Consider the following 24395-nt stretch of genomic DNA (forward strand, 5'->3'; position numbering starts at 1 on the left):
TGAGAGCCATGCGTGCAGCACCTCGCCTCAGGACTGACTCCCATCAATGTGCTAGCCTGACATAAGCAAGCTGCAGGTGGGAGAAGGCAGGGGACACCCTTCTTTATGGCCACATGGAGTTCTGCCTGGAAAACAGACAAGGGGTCCGACAGTGGGGCTTTAGTCTCGGTGGTGCTCGCCCCTTTTCCTTGTCTTCTCAGTCACAGACACCAAAGCACCACAGGAAGGATGGAGCGGCACATCTGTCCCCAGACAAGCCGCTCGCCGAACCTGCACCGATGCAGCCTAGCCGCCTGGGAACGAGGGCAGGAAACGAGAGGGCTTTTCTGCCCTATAAAATAAGCCTTTCACCCACCCAGTCCAACCTGCTTCAATAACACACAAGTCTCGTCCTTCCTGGGCCGGGGCTGTTTGACAGCAGCTCAGAGGGAACCCCGGGGAGCAGCCCATCCTGGCGCCTAAGGTTCACACGCACCACCACGCACACACACGGGCACACACCGTGCCGGCGGCACCGGCCACAGGTGGGGACGCCCGGTGAGGCGGCGCACGTACCTGGTACCCGGGGGCGGACCGCACCGCCTCCACCACAGCCAGGGACATCAGGTGCTGGACGAACGGGATCCTCTGTCCCAGCGGGGACCTCAGCGGGACGGAGACCAGCAGCGTGGAAAGAGCGCATCCCAGGGGGCTCAGCCACACGTTCCCTCCGCGCCCTGGAAGACAGGCCCCGGGAAATGGCCACTTCGCCAACGAACAGACTCAGAGCCTCCCAGGGAGGCCAGCCCACTGACACCCCTGGGCTGGGCAGGCGCCGGGTGCTCTGGGTTAACTCAGCCACAGAAGCTTCCCAGACCTGAGGCTCTGCTGCTGAGCAAGTCCCAGCAATTAGCAGGCTGGTCCGCCTCTGTGCGCACATCATCTGCGCTTTGATGATTCAAAGTCTTCCCGTGTCAGAACATCACTCACAGTCTAACTCTCACCATACGGCCATGCCGGCAAGAGAGAGCAGCAATGGCATCTATATCACCCGGGGAGGCCCTGGGTCTATGCTGGTGTGTGTGTGTGTGTGTATGTGTGTGTGTGTGTATGTGTCTATGCTGGGGCGGGGGTTGGGGGCCCTGGGTCTATGCTGGGGCAGGGGGATCTATGCTGGGGGGGGGGGGGCACTGGGTCTATGCTGGGGAAAGGGGATCTATGCTGGGGCGGCGGGGGGTGGGGGAGGCCTGGGTCTATGCTGGGGCGGGGGTCACAGGTGGGGAAGCTCTGGGCAGCCTCTGCTTCTCTGTGGGCACTTGGTGAATGGGCAAATTCCAGTGCCAGCTGGGCAGGGGCCGGCAGATGCCAGGCCTTCCATGTGACTCTCAGGACAGACACAGACGGCCCCTCGGGAACATGACCGTCTCTCCAGCACCCTGCCAAGTCACAACCGCCATGTCCAGGACGTGGCAGAGGGGGATTCACCAGGTGCCAGAGCCGTCACAGCAGATGCCAGGTGGTTACTATGCATCTCCATCTGAGAGGATGCTTTACCCTCCGCTCAGGCTCAGTCTTCTGGTCAGCCCCCTCCCCTCCATTCAACTGCAGGGGGGCGGGGTGAGGCAAGCTGGGTGAGAGCCAGTGACTTCTAAGTGGAGTCACCTTGAGGATCAGCACACTCAATCAGCGGGCTCTCTTGGCCAGAGATTTCAGAAAACAGACACAGCAGAAACGATAACGAACGATGACTGACCTTTGCCCTGTGTTTGGCGGACTGCGATGGCTATTAAGCCCATTTCCTGCGGCGTCTCAAACATCAACCTGCGAACGGTGGGAAAGACTGGTCAGCCAGAACCGAGCACGGGCAGGGATCCCCGGCGCGGACAAGATGGGGACCTGTGTGCACTCAGGTGTGACAGCGCGGGCTTCCCTGGGCTGCACCCGTCCCCCGCCTCCGGGAAGCCAGAGGCGGCAGGCATTGCACCGCCCGGGCTGCTACCCAGCTTAAGGCGCTGGCGGACTGCATTTCTTTGGAATATCCCCTCGGGTTCTTTCTGACTGCTGTCCCCTCTCCGAGTGACAACTAACAATTCCTGACATTTGTTTCTACTTACAGTGCGTTTCTGTTCGAGCCCAAGAACATAATCATAACAGAAGTTTCTGATTATTCAGAAAACCAATATGGTGGCAATAAAGCCGTTTAAAAGATACACTCTCCCCTGAGAACTAATTACGCTTTAACTGTAGTAAATAAATCTACACCTTCTGAGAACAGGGGAGAAGCTGGTCACTGCGGCCCGAGTTCTGCTGTAAACTGGTTTCACTTAAAACACACACTTCCCTTCGGGGCAGGTGGGAGAGCGCCCGGCATCTCCAGCCAACGGGGCAGCAGTCACTTTCCTGAGAAGGCGAGGGGACCCTCATTCTGCGAAGTTGCTCCCCGCTCCGCCCTCCGTGTGCTAGCGTGTGAGGAGTGTCCTCGCGCCCCGGAGCGGCCGGCCAGGCCGCGGGCACAGAGATCAGGTCCTCGCGCCCTGGAGCGGCCGGCCAGGCCGCGGGCACAGAGATTGGATCCTCGTGGCCGGGAGCGGCCGGCCAGGCCGCGGGCACAGAGATCAGGTCCTCGCGCCCTGGAGCGGCCGGCCAGGCCGCGGGCACAGAGATCAGGTCCTCGCGCCCGGGAGCGGCCGGCCAGGCCGCGGGCACAGAGATTGGATCCTCGTGGCCGGGAGCGGCCGGCCAGGCCGCGGGCACAGAGATCAGGTCCTCGCGCCCTGGAGCGGCCGGCCAGGCCGCGGGCACAGAGATCAGGTCCTCGCGCCCGGGAGCGGCCGGCCAGGCCGCGAGAACAGAGATCGGGTTCTCGCGCCCGGGAGCGGCCGGCCAGGCCGCGGGCACAGAGATCGGGTTCACCCGCCCGGGAGCGGCCGGCCAGGCCGCGGGCACAGAGATCGGGTTCACCCGCCCGGGAGCGGCCGGCCAGGCCGCGGGCACAGAGATCGGGTTCACCCGCCCGGGAGCGGCCGGCCAGGCCGCGGGCACAGAGATCGGGTTCACCCGCCCGGGAGCGGCCGGCCAGGCCGCGGGCACAGAGATCGGGTGCTCGCACCCGGGAGCGGCCGGCCAGGCCGCGGGCACAGAGATCGGGTTCACCCGCCCGGGAGCGGCTGGCCAGGCCGCGGGCACAGAGATCGGGTTCTCGCTCCCGGGCACAGTGATCGGGTCCTCGCACCCGGGCACAGAGATCGGGTTCTCGCACCCGGGAGCGGCCGGCCAGGCCGCGGGCACAGAGATCGGGTTCTCGCTCCCGGGCACAGAGATCGGGTCCTCGCACCCGGGAGCAGCCGGCCAGGCCGCGGGCACAGAGATCGGGTCCTCGCGCCCGGGAGCGGCCGGCCAGGCCGCGGGCACAGAGATCGGGTTCTCGCTCCCGGGCACAGAGATCGGGTGCTCGCACCCGGGAGCGGCCGGCCAGGCCGCGGGCACAGAGATCGGGTTCACCCGCCCGGGAGCGGCCGGCCAGGCCGCGGGCACAGAGATCGGGTTCTCGCTCCCGGGCACAGTGATCGGGTCCTCGCACCCGGGAGCGGCCGGCCAGGCCGCGGGCACAGAGATCGGGTGCTCGCACCCGGGAGCGGCCGGCCAGGCCGCGGGCACAGAGATCGGGTCCTCGCGCCTGGGAGCGGCCGGCCAGGCCGCGGGCACAGAGATCGGGTCCTCGCGCCCGGGAGCGGCCGGCCAGGCCGCGGGCACAGAGATCGGGTTCTCGCTCCCGGGCACAGAGATCGGGTCCTCGCACCCGGGAGCGGCCGGCCAGGCCGCGGGCACAGAGATCGGGTTCTCGCTCCCGGGCACAGAGATCGGGTCCTCGCACCCAGGAGCGGCCGGCCAGGCCGCGGGCACAGAGATCGGGTCCTCGCACCCGGGAGCGGCCGGCCAGGCCGCGGGCACAGAGATCGGGTTCTCGCACCCGGGAGCGGCCGGCCAGGCCGCGGGCACAGAGATCGGGTTCTCGCACCCGGGAGCGGCCGGCCAGGCCGCGGGCACAGAGATCAGGTTCTCGCTCCCGGGCACAGAGATCGGGTTCTCGCACCCAGGAGCGGCCGGCCAGGCCACAGGCACAGAGATCGGGTTCTCGCACCCGGGAGCGGCTGGCCAGGCCGCGGGCACAGAGATCGGGTCCTCGCACCCGGGAGAGGCCGGCCAGGCCGCGGGCACAGAGATCGGGTCCTCGCACCCGGGAGCGGCCGGCCAGGCCGCGGGCACAGAGATCGGGTCCTCGCACCCGGGAGAGGCCGGCCAGGCCGCGGGCACAGAGATCAGGTTCTCGCACCCGGGAGAGGCCGGCCAGGCCACGGGCACAGAGATCAGGTCCTCGCTCCCGGGCACAGAGATCGGGTTCTCGCACCCGGGAGAGGCCGGCCAGGCCGCGGGCACAGAGATCGGGTTCTCGCACCCGGGAGCGGCCGGCCAGGCCGCGGGCACAGAGATCGGGTTCTCGCACCCGGGAGCGGCCGGCCAGGCCGCGGGCACAGAGATCAGGTCCTCGAGGGGCAGGGCCACAGCCGGGCCTCTGAATTGCTTTCTGGAGGGAAGGGGCCAGGCACAGAGGAGGCAGGGGTGGTCTTCTGTGTAAACAGTTTCTCATCGCAGTTTCCGGGGTGCCCCGCCCCTGGGGGAGGAGAAGGCTGTAGAGAGGCCACGCTTTGGGCAGCTCTTCCTCCTCTCCTGGGGCTCAGGGCGAGGGCACCGGCACAGATGAAAAGAGGAGAGCATGCAGAGCAGAGCGGTGCCCGGTGCACAGGCCCAGGGAGGAGCAGCCTGAGACCCCTTCCTTACTGAAAGGGCCTGGCCAGTGGGGTAGGGGCGGCAGGCAGGGGGTGGGCCGGGCCCCAGGCCCCGGGCATTCCCAGCGAGCAGGCCACCGCGCCCACAGCCCAGGCCCTTCCTTCTCCATGAAATACAGCTCCTGAGGTATTGCTCTTGGACGCCATGAATAGCCCATTGAGACCACGGGGCCTAGACAAGAAAGCGTCCTGTTCTTGTGTTGGGCCAGCGGAGGCCCGAGAAGGGAGCTTTGTCCCTGGGGGCGGGAGATAGTCCCTCACCTGGGCCAGGCGGGCGCAGGCGCTCGGGGAAGGGAGGGGAGGGAGGGTGATTTAGCACCCTGTGCGCAGACTGCGGGCACCCTCCAGGCCGGGCACTCTAGGATGCTCTTCACAGACCTCAGACAGCCATGCGCCATAGCCAATGACGGCGATGGTGGAGCAGGGGCAGGCGGGTATTCGGAAACCAAACGCAGACTTCCAGAACAAAGAGGAATGATGAAGGGAACATGTGCACTGGGCTGCTGGAGGCTTGGCAGCAGTTAGCAGGGCATATTGATGAGAAGACGGGGCTGTGCGCTGAAGGCCGAGAGGAAACTGCGCAGAGGGAGACGAGCGGGGAAGGGCAGCCCCGAACCGGAGACACTGAAGGCCGCCAGATTTATTCGTGCCTCTGAGATAGCGCCGGGCCAGACCGCACGGCCATGGGCAACAAAGGAGCTTTATGCGCCGGCAGCTCGTGCATCTCTCTCCCCCAGTGAAGCCGCTGTGTCCGCTCCAGCAGCCAGGAGCACCAGAGCATTTCCATCCTGACCGATGTGCTCACAAAAGGAAGCAGGAGGAGGAAAAGAGGAGGGGCCGCAATGATTACCGCCTTGCCTCTGCCCATTTTCTTCCCGTTGGCAAAGGCTACGAGGAACAGCTCTGTGAATGGCGGCCGAGTGCACGCACTGGAGAGCCAGCCAGGCAGGAAGGAAAGTGTTCCGAGCCTGAAACATCCGGCCCGTAAAGGCCCTGCACACAGGGCAGCGTCCTGGCTACGCAGGCTCCTGAGCACAGCACAGCACCTCTGGGTGCTCTGCCCGGGGAGCGTATGAATGCCATGAGGTCGTTGGAATAAAACATCAATAACTAAGTCTAGCCTAGAAGACATGCCAGGAGGAATCAGTGAAAATTCTGAAGGAATAAAAATTTAAATTCAGACCCAGTCAATCCACTGTGGGGATTCGAACCAAGGAAATAGTCCACACTCACCACAGAGCTACAAGTAAAAATTAGTAAAAGCCTCAGTATCCAGCAGGGAATGGTTATGTTACTGTCGTATATGAAGTCAGTGGAATAATTTGTAGTTATTAAAAATCATCATGATGAGGCTGTGACAACAACAGACGTATGTAATAGCATGCTAAATTACAAAAGCAGGACACAAAAACTACATATACTTTCATTCCAACTACGTGAGATACATAGAAAGGGAAGAAGTGAGATTTGGTCAAACTCTTTTCTTTGTTTTTAAATTTTCCTTTAACATGATTAGATCCCTTTAAAATTATTTTGAAAAGTTTTTTGGGGAAAGCAGGGTTTTTATGTTCAGACGTAACATCTGTGATGAACTATTCATAAATACTTCTAGGACAGGACTAAAAGAGCCGCTTTAAAAATATATGTCAGTAAGTTATCTGTAGCCCTCTTTTATTATAACCAGTGAGTACGAGCTTATCTGACAGTAACTAATGAGCAGAAACACTTAAAGCCAGTCTTTTCTTATGCAAGAGAGCCTTCACAATGTTCTGCCTTCAGACGTGGTGACCCTGCTCCTCAGACTGAAGCCTCAGAGGCACTCAGAAGACTTCGGGGGCACAACTCCTCATCGCAGCATCACACTGTGAAAACCAGAAACGTGCCAACAGCCTCGACAGAGGAGCCAGCACCGAGGCGGCCCCACGAGTCCTTTCACCAGCCGGGAGGCTACACTCGGCGTGGCTTCCGTCGTGTTTCAGACATGCTCCTTACGACGTTAGGAAATATAACAGAACCCGCTGTGGTCATTTTAAGGAGCGTAAATATTTGAAAACGATGGATAAGTACAAAGCAGAAAATAAGCCATCCAGAGAAGCCCTTTTTGAAAATTTACCACCCAGAGATTACACAGATCATGAGGAAGAATTCAAATCATCGGATGTAATCCTGTCCACCTCCGGAGCTACCGCGGATGCCACGTCCTCTTCTTCCTAAAAGCATGTATTCCTTCAGACGTTTTCCCGTTAAGAAAACACGCATTGGTATATTTTACAAGATAATTTCTGACAACTGGAAACATTCCTTACATGAGGTAACACAGTGACGCTGCGACCCGGTTACGGACATTCTTGCTACTTAATAACTGAAAAGAAAGCTCAGCAGCAGCAGTGCGTCCGTTTATGTGGCTGTGCTCCTGACAGGCTCCAGGCCGTGGAGGCACTGCTGTGAGTCCAACATCTGTGTGTGTCTATGTAATCTCAGGGTGGTAGTTTTCCAAGTGGCTTTCCTTTTCTTCTTTCTGAATTTTCCAATATCCCTACACTTGCAGTACATTCATTTTAAAACCAGGAAATGTGCTGTAAGGAGTTACGTAAACCCAGCTTTCCTTCAAGTAGGTTACGCAGGCGTCCGCCCGCCAGCTCACTAGTTGGTGAGTAATCTCCTTTCCAAGAGGTCGGACTCACAATGCCAAGGCCAGCAGCGGCCGAGCGTTACGGGCTCCCTGCACGCATCCCCCGTAGCTCACACAACATACGTGCTGCCACGCCTGCCCCTGCACTGATGCCTGCGCAGAGGTGGCAGGCTCGTCCCGGCTCGTCGCTGGGCAGCGCCTCTGGGCGGGGAGACGTGCACACGGTGGCCTGCACCCCTTTTAGCCTCTGTGAGCCACACGGCCTCTCTGCAGACATCAACCCTGAGGTCCCAGCCCCATGCAGCTGCACACGGTGTGTAATGCGCAGCGCGTGGTGCTCAGGGAAACTGCGCAGACACAGAAACTTCCATTTCATGTATGTTCATGTGTCACAGTACAGCACTTAAAGGAATTACTAGACTTTACTTTTTGAGGTTTAAGTTTATAGAAAACCAGCAGGATGTACTGAGCTCTCTTCCCACACACCCTCCACCCGCCTCAATTTCCCTGTAATGAAAACACCGTATCTTAGTGAGGGGCTCTGCCCCTGGTCAGGCGCTGTGAGCCAGGCTTTTGCACTGTGAACTTAGTTTTTCATTGTGATTAAGGAATACTTCTGGAAAGATAAATATGTTCCTCATGAAGTTTAACCTCCTAGTTTTGTATCTGTGGATGAGTCCTGCTTGACTCCATTATTTTTTTGATGGCTGACAGTCATTTTCTGATCCATCGCTTATTTCATATGTGCCTGTCGGGACACGACTGCGCGCCTTTCCTTCTCCCCACTTAGTTATCCTTCTACTTACTTATTCCTATCAGAATGGACTCGGGAATTCTCAATACTATAGACTTAATGATCATTATTCCCTGGAAGCTCAACTGCCCCAGATTCGGCCAATGGCCGCTGCCTCAAGTTGGCTGCTCCTCCTGAGAGGGCCTGTCGCCTTCCACATCTCCTTCCTTCCTTCCTTCCAGCCTCCTCTTGCACTTTCTCAGCCCCAGCCCTGGAATCAGCCATTTAGCAAGGAGGCTGGGCTCCATTTTGCAGAGAGTGATATTTATAAAACAAAACTGAGTGTTGGGAAATAGCTAGAAAATGAGTGTTTTTTACCTCCCTCCCGCCCTTCATAGACCCATCCATCCACCTTAAATCCATGAGTTCACTGAAAACTCGTTACAACCCAACCTAAAGTTCACTCTGCCTCCCTCTGTATCTGCACTTCCTTCTCTGACGCTGAGCAGTCTGGCTCACATTATCTCAGATGTATTTACTTATTTGCTCAACACTCTAATACACAGAGAGTGGTTTCAGAATTGCTGACCCATGCTACTGTGAAAAACAAACTTACTAACCAGGGCTCAATATTTATGCCCAGTTCTTTCTGTCCTTGGCCTGAGGGGATACGGTAAATATTATGTTTAGAAGTTCCTGGAGCTGGTTCCTTTTCCTTTCGCTTTGGTGAGGTGTGTTCCTCAGGAGAAGCAAGCGTAGGCCGCAGTGTACTTCTGTCTTCCATTAGAGGGGCTCTGCTCCCGTCTTGTTTCTCTTCTATTTTTAACCGGTCCAAGGGTCAGACTTACAGAGCAGCACACTCTGAGTGGCAGGTCCCCACCCGCCCCTTCCACCCAGATCTCCCTTTCCTCGACTCCCGTAAATAACAACCCAACTAACCTCACTAATTGCTGGTTTATTCGACCTGTGTTTCTCTCTATACGAAAGAACAAATACACGTTTTCTTATTTGCTTTCTTCCTTAGAGAAAGTTACCATTTGTAGATACTTCTTAGCTTTTTGTGTCGTCCCCCTCCAACCCGCTCCCCCCCCCCCACACACACACACATACTATGACCCGGAAGCTATAACTTATTCTAAGTTAATAGAGTCTTCCTCATTCTCTTCTGCAGCTGAGTGGTAACCCATGGTGTGCAGGTAGCATAGCTATTCAACTACTCCCACTGTACCTGCACCAGCATTCAGGCAGTGTCCAAAATGACTGGACAATGAACCCGTTCACATGTATTTTTGTGGTGTCGAAGGTGTCTTTCAGGTGAATTCTAACAGTGGAATGCTGAGTCAGAAGGGAAACGCATACGTGGCTTTGTTAGATATTGCCAGACCCCTCCCTATTAACCAACCAGTGTGGAGAGGGTACGTGATTTCCACAGAGCCTGTGCAACACAGCGTGATGTCATACTTTTTCGCTTTTGCCAATTTGATATGTGAGAAATGGTATTTCAGTGTAGTCGTACTTTGCCTTTCTCTTGTATGTGAGGTTTTCAAATGTTTAAAGTATGTGTGTGTGTGTGTGTGTGTGTGTGTGTGTGTGTGTGTACAGTGTGAATTACCTATTCATGTCTTTCACCTATTTTTAACAGTTCCTTACATTCAGGTACCATTAGGCCTTTAATCTGTGTTGTCTTACCGATATTTCCTTCCAGTTTGTTGTTTATTTTTTGATTATTTATGGTGTTTGTCCCATACAAACTCTTTTATTTTTTAGGTTTCTGTAGTCAAATGTGTCCATCTCTCTTTTAATGCCTCTGTTTCTGTGTCCTCGTTGCCTTTCCCATGCCCACGTGACACGGGAATTCATCCCCTTGTTCCCAGGCCTTACAGGGCTTCCCTTTGTAAACTTGGACCCCTGACCCATTTGGTGTTTACTCTTATGTTCGGTGAAAGGTAGGGATCTGGTTTTCCCAAATGTCTTTCAAATTGCTCCAGAACCATTTGCTAGAGCCTGCCGTTGGCGTAGGAATGTGAAGCCATCTTCATTGTGCACTGAGTTTCTGCATGTTCTCAGGTCTGTTTCCGGGCTTTCTCTTCCTTCCTGCGGGTCCTTTACTCTTGTGCCGTACCACACTGCTCTAACGACAGGCTTTCGTGTGCTTTAGAATCTAGCAAGGCTGGTATCGCCTCGTGGCTTTTCCTTTTCAGTGTCTGTCTTCCTGGCTCTTCCTACATATTTATTTTTCAAAATGAACTTTGGCATCTACTTGTAAAATGTAGCTTAATGGTAAAAAAAAAAAAAAAAAAAAATCACTTCATGGTAGTTTGTTAGAAATGTATTAAATCTGTGAGTCACCTGGGAAGAACTGACACCCTTGTGATGCAGCGCTGTCCCATCTATGGACAAGGGCCATCTAATGTCTGTTCAAGTTCACTTCTGTGTCTTGCAGACATTTTAAAGTTATCTCCTGTAAAATTTTGCACATTTTTTGTTAAGTTCATTCTTAAGTGTTTTATCTTATTTGTTGCTATTGTAAATGCATACCCTAAGAGCCTTTGCTGGTTATTGTATGTGTATATGAATTGATTAATTGCTAATTTTACATCATGTCCTCTTACTAATCCTTTTATTGTGAGAATGAGAGGATCACTGATTTTCTAAAAGTTGCCCAGGTATAACATCATATCATCTGCAAATGGATCAAGTTATTCTCCCTTTTCAATCATGCCTCAAGCTGACTCCTGTCCACGTGGACTGGCTGTCCCTTCAGAGAACTGTGAAGCAGAGTGGAGATAGTGGGCGTCCTTGCCTTGCTTCTGGTCTTAATAGATCCTTACTTCTAAGGGTTTTCCCCACAAAATAAAATTTAGCTTGAGGACACATACACAATCTTATTTAAAAAAATACCCATTAATTCCCATTTTTAAATGTCTTTATTAAAATGTTGAATTTAAAAAAATATATATATTATTGATTTTTTTACAGAGAGGAAGGGAGAGAGATAGAGAGCTAGAAATGTCGATAAGAGATGAGAGAGAAACATCGACCAGCTGCCTCTTGCACATCGTAGGGGATGTGCCCGCAACCAATGTACATGCCCTTGACCAGGAATCGAACCTGGGACCTTTCAGTCCGCAGACCGACACTCTACCACTGAGCCAAACCGGCTTTGGCAAAATGTTGAATTTTATAAAATGTTTTTCAGCATCCCTCTCCCTCCCTCCCTGACACACACACACACACACACACACACACACACACACACACCACTCTTGACTACTATATACAGTGAGTACACCAGCCAACACTCACGTTAAGATTTCTCGAAGGCCTTGTGAACTAATTGATCGATAAACCATGGATCTTCAAGTACAGGCAAAGGATGTGATGTCCAGGTACTCAGAAAGCACCAAATGCATATAGCCCAAATGGGTCCCTTCACTGAGCATCCAGCCATGAGCGATTTTCTCACTGAAACACTGGTGACTCTTGTGACGGCCACTGCCCTGTGGTCTCATGTTATTGATGAGAAAGTGGGGGCCAGAGCCAGGTGAGGTCCCAGCACAGGTAAGCAGCGTTGCCTGGCTGTGAGGCCCACTCCCCGGGTCGTTATCAAAGAATCTCTCCCTTTATCAAAACAAAATGTGAAGGCAGACATGCCACCCATCTCTTAAAATGCATTTTTCCAGCTGTGTACGTTTGATGGTCCTGCGGATTATACGTTTTCTGGAAAGTTTTGAAAATATAGGCCCAAAGAGTAAAATCAACATGGGGTTTTGCATTTCTTAAGAACTGAAACGGAGTCATCTTAAGTTTATAAAAACTAGACAGCACACTTGCACCCAGGCTCACTAGCCGGCTCCTTTTGCCTGTGTAGGTGTTCTCCCTGCTCTCTACATGCTTTTGCTTCAAATATACCCAACTTCCCTCACCCAGTGTGCATCAGGTTCTGCTGTAAGCATTTCCTTCCCTCAGAGCTGAGAGGCTGCTGGAAAGCTGGGCAGACAAAGTGACGTGAAGGTAATGAATGTCTTCCTCTAGCAAAGGGAGCCCCCACCCACCATTCAGGCCCTCGCTGGGCCCGCTTTCCGCCCAGTGCCATGGGTAATTAGGAGGAAGAATGCCCTGCCCTGCCAGCTGGCCTCAAAACCATTGCTTCTTTCACCAGCCCGCTGCCCTGCATGTCACCCTGCCTGCTTCCCGCGTGGCGCAGCCCTCGGAGCTGCCGGAGCCTGGCTCGGCCCCACCCTGCCAGAGATCAGCAGCCTGCCAGAGCTTGTTGGACCAGAAAGCTTAGCACCAGCTTAACTCTTCACTCAGTGGGACAAGGGGCCTTTCTTTCACGCAGGGCTTGGCTCCATGATCTGCGGGGTTTATGGCCCCCATGACTAACCCTGGTTCAGAATCCAACTCGATCACAGATTTTCGTTCAAATGGTCATTTTCCAATCACCCCTTCCCAACTCCGTTTTCTGCCTGCCCTGCTGCCCCTTGGGGTGGCCTGCGGTGGGGCTCCGTGCTGGCAGGCCATGCATCCTGCTCCCTCACCGAGTTCTTTTGTTTCCCTTCATTTCACCTGGGCACGCTACCCTGCCGCTGCAGAGGGAGGCGGTTTTACTTCTGTTCCAATGTGTGTGCCTCTGACTGACCTCTCTTGTCTACATGAAAGGGCAGGTGTCTCTGATGGTGCCACAGAGCTGGAGTGGGCATCCTGGCCTCGCTCTGCTCTTTGTGGAAATGCTCCAGATGTCCCATTGAGTGAGATGCTGGCTTTAGGACCCAGTGGGTCTCCCAACGCTGGACCCGTCTCTACCCTCGCATTCTCCAGGGCTCTGGGCAGTAGTTTCTCTCTGGTCCCTTCAGGCCCAGGATGGGAAGGGGAGATCCCCTCTGTGGCTGGTTTGGAGACTCCTCCAACCCATGTAGGGCCTGCCACCCTGCCCTCACTGCCATAAGCTTTCCCTCTATCCCAGGCGGATGCTGTGTGGGCCTGGTGCCTGCAGCCACCGAGCACGTGCCAGTCAGTATCCTCGCCCTATTTCACCAGGACACGTGTGTGTAGAGATGACCTTGAGCATAGATGAAAAGGCAGCTTTTCCTGGGGTTTCCTGAAACATTTCTCTCCTGGGGTCTTTGTCTTTAGCCTGCCTTTTCCTGCCCCTTTAAAAACAAAGCTCTTCCCATTTGTTAATTTTTGAGCGTTTTTATTGCCCTTTTATTTTGCTTGACATTTTATAATCAATCTTCTGTATATGTTTATATATGCTTTTCTGTTTAAATTTTGTTTTAAATCTAAAAAACATGGGACCATACCGCCAAAGGTGTCAGGAAACACGCTCAAATAAGGACAGGCTCCAAAGGCTGCTCTGCCAACAAAATGCCAGTAAAACCTGAAACCCGGGTTCAGACACACTGGGAATGTTCCAAAACTTAAAACTTAAAGAACCTCTTTATTCCAGTAAATCAGCTTCCCTGTGAATACCATCGAAATCCCGTTTTAATGAGGGAGGGAATATCAGAGGAAGGGGTGGAGAAGGAAGGGATTTAGACGAGTACAAAATTTAATTTAAAAACTATTATGAGAAGTTGAATTTCTCCCTCCCCCAACTGAATACATAAATCTTTTCCTTGGGTTTTGTTTCATTTTTCTTTTTAAAAAATTTTAAAGGCATCCTGAACCATCTCAAACAATGATAGAGCAAGTCCGGGGGAGGGGGGTATAGTTTTTAATGACAAACATTTATACCTGGGTTCCTAGTCACTGAAACGCCACGTCAGCTCCAGGGGAGAACAAACCAGTTCTACGGAAAGTCACCTCCGCACGGACCTGGAACAACAGGCGGATGACGAGCACCAGGCCGGGGCGGCTTCGGGCTGGGGCAGGGCCGGTCAGAGTGCGGGGGCAGCTCCCTCCATGAGGTGGCTAAGGCACAGCAGGCCCGGCACTGCATTAAGACGGAACACGTGTGCAGCAGCTCCTTTGTTATAACTTCAGCCACAGACAGCACTGCGTTCAGCCGCGTTTCGGAGCGGGGATGTGAGGGGCTGCTCCGGCTTTTCGGTGGCCGTGTGTGTGTGTGTGTGTGTGTGTGTGTGCGCGCGCCTGTGCATCCGTGTTGGTCTGCCTGGACACTGTCACTTCCACTCTCAGTCCGTGTGACTCAGGTCCCCAGGGCCCGGAGGGAGGAGCACTTCCTTAATCCTTCCGGGATCTGGCGAGGCAGGGCCAGTGTCGGGAGGGTGGCCTCCAGCCAGCACAGCCACCATTCAGCAGTGAGGGGCTCACAGAAAGCCAGCCAGGCCTTCGCTGGGGGGCCCTGAGGGTCCCCAGCCTAAGCTGAGCCCCAAGCTTCCTGGAGACGAAGCCAGCCCCACCTCTCCCCTCCCTGGGTCCTGAGCAGAGTGTCACTGTGCGGACGCCCTGAGCAGGGCACGGGCTCCCTGCGGCACTGAGCTACGGCAGCTCTTCCCTCTCATGCGCCGGAGGGACAGGCTCCATGGCAGAGCCTCTTCCAGGAGAGGAGTGCACCCTTGCCGGAGGTCCTCTACCCCAGGAGGTTCTGGAAAAAGAGGAATCACCTCATTTCCCATCCTACTTCACATGATGGTGCAGAAGATAGAAAAGACCTGTGAGCCCTGGCCGGTTTTGCTCAGTGGAAGTAGTGTCGGCCTGCGGAGTAAAGGGTCCCGGGTTCGATTCCTGTCAAGGGCACATGCCTGGGTTGCAGGCTCAATCCCCAGTGGGGTGTGTGCAGGAGGCAGCCGATCAATGATTCTCTCTCATCATGGATGTTTCCCTCTCTCCCTCTCCCTTCCTCTTTCTGAAATCAATAAAGAAATATATATATTTTTAAAGACCTGTGAAAATGCCGCTAAAGCTGCCCAGTGCCATGTGAGCGCGGTGGTTATTTCCTGGCGGTAAGTAAAAGGCCTGGGTCTCCTGTGTTGGCACCAGGCTGGAATGGGTCTGTGCCCTGGCCCATCCCCAGAGGGTGGCTGGGAGGATGGACAGGGAGACGCCTGTTTTGCTTGTCAGCCCTCTGGTTGGTTCCAGTCTGATCAGGTGTTTCTTCCATTTCCATTTTGCTAGATTCAGTCCCCTCCCTCGAGCCTCTAGTAAGCTGTCCAGTGACTCCCTGGGGAAGTCAGCACTCAGCGTCTCCTGGAGATGGAACTGTCTCCCTGCGGCTGAGCTGTGCGCCCGCCCCTTCTGCACACAAGCTCCGTGTTTGGAGAAGCGCCCACAGGACCCCAGAAACGAGGGACGCACACGCCTGGCGGGCGGGAGAAAGGGTTCCCGGTGCAGCTGGGCTGGGCGCGGTGCACACGGAGCCTGCGGCGCAGCACAGCCACCCTCTGTCACCAGAGGGACCCCGGTGCCCGCTCCAGCAGGACGTGGGGACGGACACACCTCCGGACCCACTGCTACAGGCCATCCCAGCGAATGGCCCTCATAAAGCCACGAACGGTAAACGGAGCTCACGTTCTAATGAAACCGAGCCTGCCGGGTGTGCCGACAAAATGAAACCGCCTGGAACTTCTCATAGCGCGTTTTACGATAAGCACTAAAACGCAGGGAGGACATGAAAGTCCCTGCGCAGCCCGGTCTGGAAGGAGGGAGAGGAGGACTCGCGGGCGGGGCCTGCGCGAGAGGCTTATGCGCTGCGTTCCAGGCTGAGATTATTATAGAAAATGAGTGTGTTATTAAAAGGATCCTGAAGTTATAAAAACTCAAAGGAATTTTTATTGAGGATAAATCACTTCTTTGGTAAAGATGAATAATTCATTATTATAATACCCAGACATGCAGGGGAGCCCCAACTGCCATCACCCCATTTCCCACTGACTGGGTGCAGGCATAGGCCAGAGCTCTGTAACCGCCAGCAGTAGATTTTGTAGGACATCTTTTTTTTTTTTAAAGATCAGATACACACTCTTTGATTAAGAAAGTTCTAATAGGTATGAGAGTCCCTCCAGTTAGCAACTGAGTACCTTCATTATCCAATTAGAAAAAGGCAACAAAATGACCACCTACAGCCTCATAATTTGAGGCAATTTTTTCTTCCTTCTTAAATCCTACTCAGCCCCTCCTCCAGCTACACACCCCCTCACATGTCACAGAACAAACAGAATTGTACAGTCAGACAACTCGAGTCTAATGTGAACAATTACTTAATGCAGTCTACTTCTTTCAGTTAATCCAATTAATGAAAACTGTGCTAAAGTATGACTTCAGACTTTAACTAAGTAATTTAAACATGCTCTTTACTTATAATTTTTGTGTGTCCATAAACAAAGGAAATTTCAGTTTATTCTGTCCACAGTGATGAGTTCTAAATTAGTAAAGGCCAAAGTAACGTTCCCTTTACGGTGGTCAAAAGTATCAAGGATATTTAATTTACAAAAGTAACTGTACTATAGTTAGCTAAGAAAGTAGATATGAAAGATATAATAATTCACCCTATCACAACTATTATCACTTTTCCATATTTTCTAGGTCTTTTTCAGATGCACGCTTTAAGAGTTTTATTTTAATCCTCACCCGAGAATGTTTTATTATTGATTTTTAGAGAGAGTGTGGTGGTGGGGAGAGACACTGATGGAGAGAGAAACATCGATTAGTTGCTTCCCACATGTATCCCGACTGGGAATAGAGCCCTCAACCTACATATGTGCCCTGAGTGGGAATTGAACCTGCAACCTTTTGGTGTATAGGGTTACACTCGGCCAGATTCATGTTTTAAGATTTTAATATACAAATAATTTATTTTAAACTGCTTTTTTATCTGAGCATTTCTCTACATTGTTAGTCTTTCTGTTGATGGATAATATTCCATTGAATTACTGAAAACAATGTATTTAATAGTAACTCTTCATGAGTATGGATGTTCCCATACATCTGGTTATTTCTTAATAATAAGTAGAATTATTGGGTTAAAGTATATAAGCTTCTTGTGGTTCCTTAATGCTACCATCAAGTTGTTTTTCAAAAGGCTGTTCCAATTTATAGTCCCGCCAAGGCTTAAGAAGACTGCCTGTTTCATTCTATCCTTGCCTGTCTCAAATGCTGGCATAAAAAAACAAACAAACACGTTATCTGTGCTTCCTTTTTGGCTAATTTCGTGGGTGAAGAGTCCAATGCGTTGTGAAGGATTACAAAGTAGGGCTCTGTGACATTACCCTGCCTCTTATACTCAGAGTAAAGTCATAAAAATAACCATAAAGACACATCCTATACTTAGCTGCCTTCCTCTGCTCATCCACAGAGAAAGATCCAGAGGCAGAGAGAGGCTCCACTCCAGTCAGTGGAGACCAGCAAGAGGGCTGCGGGCACTGGAAGCGGCAGGACGCTCTGGGCCTCTGCAGGGCGCCGCCTCGGTCGGCCGGAAACAGTACTTGTTTTGGAAAGCGGAAGATGGCGGGATTTGGGTGCTCTCTCCGTTTAAGAAGATTATGAAGTTGGCAGAATGTTCTTACAGTATGCCTTTCCCCATCCCTGCCTATCCGTTGGCATGGCACTGGTGTAGCTTCTGATTCTGTTTATAGCACAGAATTCGGGTGCTGGGCAAAGTGCTTTGTCAACAGAATGAAATAAAATAGCACATTAAGGTGTGCCTTCATGGTTTTGAGCTTGCTTGTGCCTATAGTGGGTTAAAGATGCGTTATCGAGGACCTTCTGGAACATGAGTCATAAAGAATATTTCACACGAGGGAAAATATAGCAAAGTATGCTCTTGTCCAAAATGGTATCTGCACCCACCTCACTATGCCCTGGGTAACCCCCAAAACCCTCTTGCTTATGCAAACTTTCCAACGTATAGACAGTAACAAGAATCCCGAGGGTCCCCATTGTGCTGACTATCGGTGTCTACAAGCGAGTAAGTCCCAAACTGGAGTGGGGCGCCCCATGGCTCCCCAACCGGCTCAGCCCACCCATCCCGTCTTCCCAGCAGCCAGGGACCCTCAGCAACACAGCTTTGAGCATTTGCGAGCAGCAGCACAGCCAACTGCCAAATTCCTGCTGGGTCGGCCAAGAGGTATGAACCAAAAATGAAAAAACACGAAGGCCTTGGTTGTAAAGGCAATACATCAAACATAAAAAGAGCTCTTTTGTGTGCATTTCGGTGTGGGAGCCAGAGAGGAGAAAATCACTCTGCCTCCCGGGAGGAAGCAGCCTGACCTCACCTGCGACTTTTCTCTTACCGTGTGGGTTTTTCTCACCCCATTAAATGTAACCCACTCTAGGTGGGTCTGTGCGTCTGTGAGAAATAGAGAGTGATGGGAACATGCGATGGGCAGCCTGGGACCCAGAGCAGCTCTGAGCGCCTGGAAAGGGGGCCCTCACGAGCCACGTAAGCCGGGGCCACGCAGGCAGGGCCCACAGCCATGTGGAATGCGGCTGTTTCAAAGGCCTGTCTGGGAGACCACAGGATCAAGTTTCCATAGCTTCATAAGCCTTGCAAGGGGACCCCAAAACACACTCTTTGAGAGGGAAGAGGAAAAGAAGAGAAGCAGCAGGTTAAAACAGGGGGTCCTCTCACCATTGAGAGGCAGGTTGGGTGGCTGAGCAGGGTCCACACCATGAACCCCGGGGAGCAGCCCTGAGAAAGCAGGATTCCAGGGCAGGGTTGGCCAGACAGGGCAGAGGATGCTCTGCTGTCCCCGAGGCGCTGGGGCCCCGCCGCACAGAACAGGAAAAGGCAGACTCGGCGCCGGTCCCTAAGTCCCCAACCCATTAGCCTGTGCAGAGAGTGACACCTCGGAAAGGAGCCTGTTCAATCGCCTGGCGGCTCAGCCTGCCCCTGGGACAGGCAGCCTTTTCTCCGGCACACGGCACTGGGCAAGAGGACGAGCTCCCGTTGGCATCGTGTGACCAGGGACAGCTGGCACCTGCTTAGAAACCACGCCCTGTGCCGGGCAGGCAGAGGAGCGGGAGGGACCATGCAGTCACTCCTCACGTCAGACTTGCTGGGGGGCACGTCCTGTGGCTCAACTGGGGTCCCTATCAGCTGCTTCTCTCCCAGCCCGTGGCGAGCTGCTGCTTGTGGTCCAGGCCGGGGACCGGGGCAGCCCCCTTTGTAGTGAGGGACTGATGTTACTCTCCAGGGTCGCCTGTAAGAGGCACCCCCAGCACCCAGGACAAGTAACGGCTGGGCTGGGAGGAGTGGGAGCATTCTAGACACATTGGGAAAGAGGGACCAACAGGATCTGAGGACGAGCTGGATTCCTGAAAGGACGGGCGCCCCTGATGGTCCCAGAATTCTGCCACTTGCTGAGAGGAGAAGCCTAAGCTGAGAGGTGGAGGGGGAGACTGGGTGCTGGGTTCGGTGCGGCCAGGATCAGATGCTGCCACCAGCCCGGGAGCCTAAGCAGCGGTCTGAGGCTGAGGACAGGAGACCCCGTAGAGAGCTCCGGACGAAGCTGTTCCGTGGGAACCACTGCCTGGAGATGGTACGCACAGCCTGGGGCCAGGTGGCCAGCTAAGGAATGAGCCAAGCTACAGAGGAAACGTCTGACTGACCTTTGTTCTCTGGCTTGGCTCGCGGTTGAGAATTCAGAAAGCTACAGTCCTGACTTATTTTCCAGAAACCACGGCCTGTCAGCACACCTGAGCTGGGAACGCGAGGAAAGCTAAGAGCCAGGGCGGTGCTCATTCATGAGTGTCACTCCATGGGCAGAGCAGGGCGAGATGGACACACACTTTTTAAATATATTCAAAATGGGAATAAAGGATGACAGGCCTTTTCCAGAATAACTTTCAGTTTCTATGCCACACGCACACTGGGTATCTTTATACTTGGTGAGCCCTGCCCCGTGGTTCAATGGCTGGAGTGTCCTCCCATATGTACACCATAAGGTTTGGGTTAAATACCCAGGAGGGGTGCATACGGGAGGCAACCAACTGATGTTTCTCTCTCATATGGATGTTTCTCTCCCTCTGTCTCCCTCTCTCTTTAAAATCAATAAAAACATATCCTTGGTTGAGGATTTAAAAATAATCTATATAAATAAAAGGATAATATGCTAATTAGACCGGACGTCTTCCAGACGTCCTTCTGGATGAAGCCACAGCTGCTTGAGGGCCCACAGCCCAGGAGAGGCAGCGGCGCAGGCCGGTCCAGAGCGGGGGCCCCTTCCGCAGAGGCAGTGGGGAGAGGGCTGTGCAGACCCGGTCCCAGTGCGGCCCATTCCGCAAAGGCAGCAGGAGAGAGGGCTGTGCGGACCCAGTCCCAGTGTAGCCCCTTCCGCAGAGGCAGCCACAGAGGCAGCGGCGCGGGCCCAGAGGCAGGACAAGGTACAATCTGCTGTGCCTCAAACCACCCACAGCCCCTCCCCCAGCAGGCCTGGCCCCAGGTCGCCCCCACCCACCAGTGGGCAGGGGGTGGGACCAGCACTAGGAAGTGAGGGGCCAAAGGCTGGCAGCCACGGTGGCCGGCAGTGGCACCAGCAGCAGGGTGACGGGGGCGGTCGGTGCCTTCCCCTGATCTGCCCGGTCGCCTCCTGCAGAGGGACAGTAGGACATCACCTGAGGGCTCCCAGACTGAGAGAGGGGGCAGGCCGGGCTGAGGGACCCTCCTCCCACCCCACTGCACAAATTTTCATGCACCGGCCTCTAATAATTAAATATTTGACAAATAAATGATTATGTACTTTTCTAACTGAAACTACAAAATTTGAGACTATGATACTTTAGAGCTCAAAAATTATGCAGAATTAGTATTCCATGACAGACAAATGTCTGAGGGTCCCTAGTGGCCCAGCCCCTTCCTTTCAGAGTGAGACACGCTGTCTTCTGTGAAGGAGATCCGTGTTTCCCTTCTGGGAGAAATGAGGGAAGGACTCTTGCCATTCATTTCTCCCCCAGGGCCTGGGATAATGCTCTGTGCAGAGCAAATGCCCAATAAATCTAAATGAATGTCAAACAAATGAGTGAATAAATATTCATTAAAAATTAACTGGACAGTTAATTTAGGTCATTCACTGGAAAAAAGAAAAACAGTGAAACTAGAAAAGTATCTTTTTAATTTAAAAGGTTAATTAAGGACAAGGCTTTAAAAAAATATTTTGGTGGCTTAAGTAAACCAAATACTACCGGGGTTCAAAACAGCTGCAGTTTTTAACTTTGAAAACATTCCATTATGTCCCACAAATTAGAAAAAGAGAAAAGCTGCCGGACTCGTTTCATGATTCTAGTATGATCTCAAGTCTCCACAAATACCTAAGCCCATGCTTATGAGTGGTAATTCCCAGAAAGAAGAACTCAGGACCAGGGGAAAGAAGCAATGCAGAATGTACAATAACATACAGAGATCATCAGACCTAAATCAACAAGTTTATTATGTAAAGACTAGAGCTCAGTGCACAAAATTCATGCACAGGGTGTCTCTTCAGCCCAGCCTGCACCCTCTCACAATCTGGGACCACTGGCTCCTAACTGCTCACATGCCTGCCTGGTCACACTTAATAGCCCCCCCTGCTGGCCTGGTCACCCCTAACTCCGCCCCCCTGTAGGCATAGTCACCCCCAACTGCCCTTCCCCATCAGCCCTCCGCCCCGGCCGGCCCGGCCTCCCCACACAGGCTGCTGCTCTGTCGTTTGGTCGCCCCTCACTGACTCCCCTGCCGGCCTGGTCACCCCATACAGCTTGTTTGGTCATTCAATTGTTTCAGATGCAATGGTTGCTTAACTTTTTATATGCGTAGATGACTTTTGACCACAACCTCTCTTACCTCTCTCCCTACATAATTTATGACTGTGCCATCCAAAGGCAGTATTTGTGTTATGTTTAAAATCTTCCAATCTGGCATTAAAAGAAACATCTTCAGCAACACAATAGAGGGATAATATCAGGAAACAGTATCAGTCCCATGTCCATAGCTGTTTTAATAGCATTTAGATCCAACATTTTGTAAATATTGGAATTATCTCCTCCTTTTCACCTTATATTTCTGTTTTTATAAGTGGGGGGAGAAGGTTTAGGAGGACTAGTAATAATCAGTGTGCTAGAGACCATTCGAGAAGCTTCCTGTGTAAAAAGCTCTATTTTTAATGCCTTTGCAAAAATACGAAGGATTTCCAATTTGAACCTATGAAATGCATCTGCACTCACTCCTGGTGTGCATTTCAACAGTGTCTCCAAGCTGCGCGGAGCCAGCTTGTTGGGCACGAGTGGATGAGAAGGAAAGGGAAGCTGCCAGCACAGCATGCCATGGTATATATATCCTGACCGGACACACAAATCTGCCGTCTCCCTACCCTGCGGCCTGCATTCCTGACTTGTGCATTCACATAATTTACTTTGTACTTGCTATTGAGCACTTACTGTATATCACTATTTTAGGGACCAAGGAATACAGTAGGTACAGGATAAATAGCAAATAGCACATTTTGTATTAGGCAAGAAGGTCGGAACAAGAGTGTGGAGGCTGTGTTATATCTTGTAAAGGACAGTTAGGGAAGGCCTCTTTCATATGCTGACATGTGAGTAGAGACCTAAAGCGAGAGGAAGGACCCAGGCAGGGGAGGAGGATCTGCCGAGGTCCACATGTAGGGGGCAATCATGTAGGCTTCCAGGCAGGCAAAACCATGGATTTTCACTTAGCATAGTATTTCCGAGACCCACCCACAGTAATTCATGTGTAAATATTTTGTTCCTTTATAACACTGAGTAGTATTACAGCGATTTGTTAATCTGTTTACTAACTGATAAAGACTTAGTAGTTTCTGGTTTGGGGCTGCTATGAATAAAGCTGCCATGGACATCTGCATATAAGTCTAGGAGTGCACACATGTCCTCATTGTGTGTGTGTTCGCTCCACATGCTTATGTGTGCTGGACACAGTGCCAGCAGTGTGCTTCAAGTATGTATGTGTCTATATTCTGTTTTCAGTGGGAAGCACTCTGCTCGCCAACTGGGGGGGGAAAAAAATTTTTGCCCTAAGGGCAAAAAAATCCCTATGAGTAGCATGGCTGGGTCATACAGTGAGCATACATTTAATTTCATACGAAATCGCCGGCGTGTTTTCAGGTGGCTGCAGCGTTCTGCATTCCCACCAGCCCCGTAGGAGTTCCGGTGTCCCCGCCTCTGTCTGCCACGGAGTCTGCCCACCAGTGAGTGAGTGACGGCAGCTCACTGTAGTTAACATGCTTTTCCTGGAAGCCGTGACACTGAGCATCTTCTCGGGTACCTTCTGGCATTCACGTGTTTGGGTTTTTTGAAGTGTTTTTTCAAAGCTTGTGCCTTTTAAAAAACATTGGGTTGTCTTCTCAGTATTGAGTTATAACGTTCTTTATATATTCTGGCTATAAGCCCTTTGTCAGACAAATGTTTTGCAAATATTTTCCCCCAGTCTGTGGCTTGCCTTTCTGTTTTAACTGTGCCATATAATAAGAACAAAAAGTTATTTTGATTAAACTAAGTCACTTTTTCCTCTTACAAGTCATGCTTTTCGTGTCTTGTTTAAAAAAACATTTCCTTATCCATGTCACAAAATTTTTCTCCTAGAAGTTTAATGGTTTAGCTTTGATATGGGGGTCTATGATTTATTTTGAATTAATTTCCATATGGTATCATATCAAGGTAGACATTCACTTTCTCTTTTTTGTTTTGTTTGAACACCATTTATTAAAATAACTATCTTCCCCACTGAATGAACTTGACAACTTATCAAAAATCAATTGGAGCCCTGGCCGGTGTGGCTCAGTGGTTTGAGTGCCATCCCATGCACCAAAAGGTCGCCAGTTTGATTCCCACTTAAAGCACATGCCCAGGTTTTGGGCTCAATTACAATAGGAGGCATTCAGGAGGCAGCCAGTCCATGTTTCCCTCTCATATCCATGTTTCTCTCTCTCTCTCTCTTTCTCTCTCTCTCTCTCTCAAATCAATAAATATGTTTATTTTTTTAAATCAATTGGACATATAAATGTAAGTCTATTTCTGGACTTTCTACTATGTTTCATTAATTTATACCTCTACCTTTCTACCATTATATACTATCTTGATTACGGGGGAAAGGTACTTTTAAGATGTCTCTTAGATATGTAAAAATTAGATATCTAAGTCTAACGGTAGCTTATTTATATATCCAGTCAAATATGTATGAGAATCTGAAGACCGTGGAGAGACTGGGGATGTAAATTTGGAAGCCATCAGTTTCGAGATGATATTTAAAGCAGGGGATTAGGGACACTCCGCAAGGCGTGGACACCAC

At 52.1% G+C, this 24395-nt stretch overlaps 1 protein-coding gene across 3 annotated transcripts in view; it reads right to left on the reverse strand.

Annotated features, from left to right (window-relative positions):
* HLCS (holocarboxylase synthetase) overlaps nt 1-24395 on the reverse strand; it is a 154166-nt gene that overhangs the window by 6799 nt on the left and 122972 nt on the right. For all 3 annotated transcript variants that reach the window (XM_045585227.1, XM_036445820.2, XM_045585226.1), the window contains 2 exons: nt 1733-1800; nt 556-716 (listed from right to left, as the gene is read on the reverse strand). In XM_045585227.1, the coding sequence (XP_045441183.1) occupies nt 556-716; nt 1733-1800 (229 nt within the window). The remainder of the gene's footprint in view (nt 1-555; nt 717-1732; nt 1801-24395) is intronic.

Source organism: Pipistrellus kuhlii, unplaced genomic scaffold, assembly GCF_014108245.1.
Source record: "Pipistrellus kuhlii isolate mPipKuh1 unplaced genomic scaffold, mPipKuh1.p scaffold_m20_p_2, whole genome shotgun sequence".
In the NCBI taxonomy this organism is placed as follows: Eukaryota; Metazoa; Chordata; class Mammalia; order Chiroptera; family Vespertilionidae; genus Pipistrellus; species Pipistrellus kuhlii.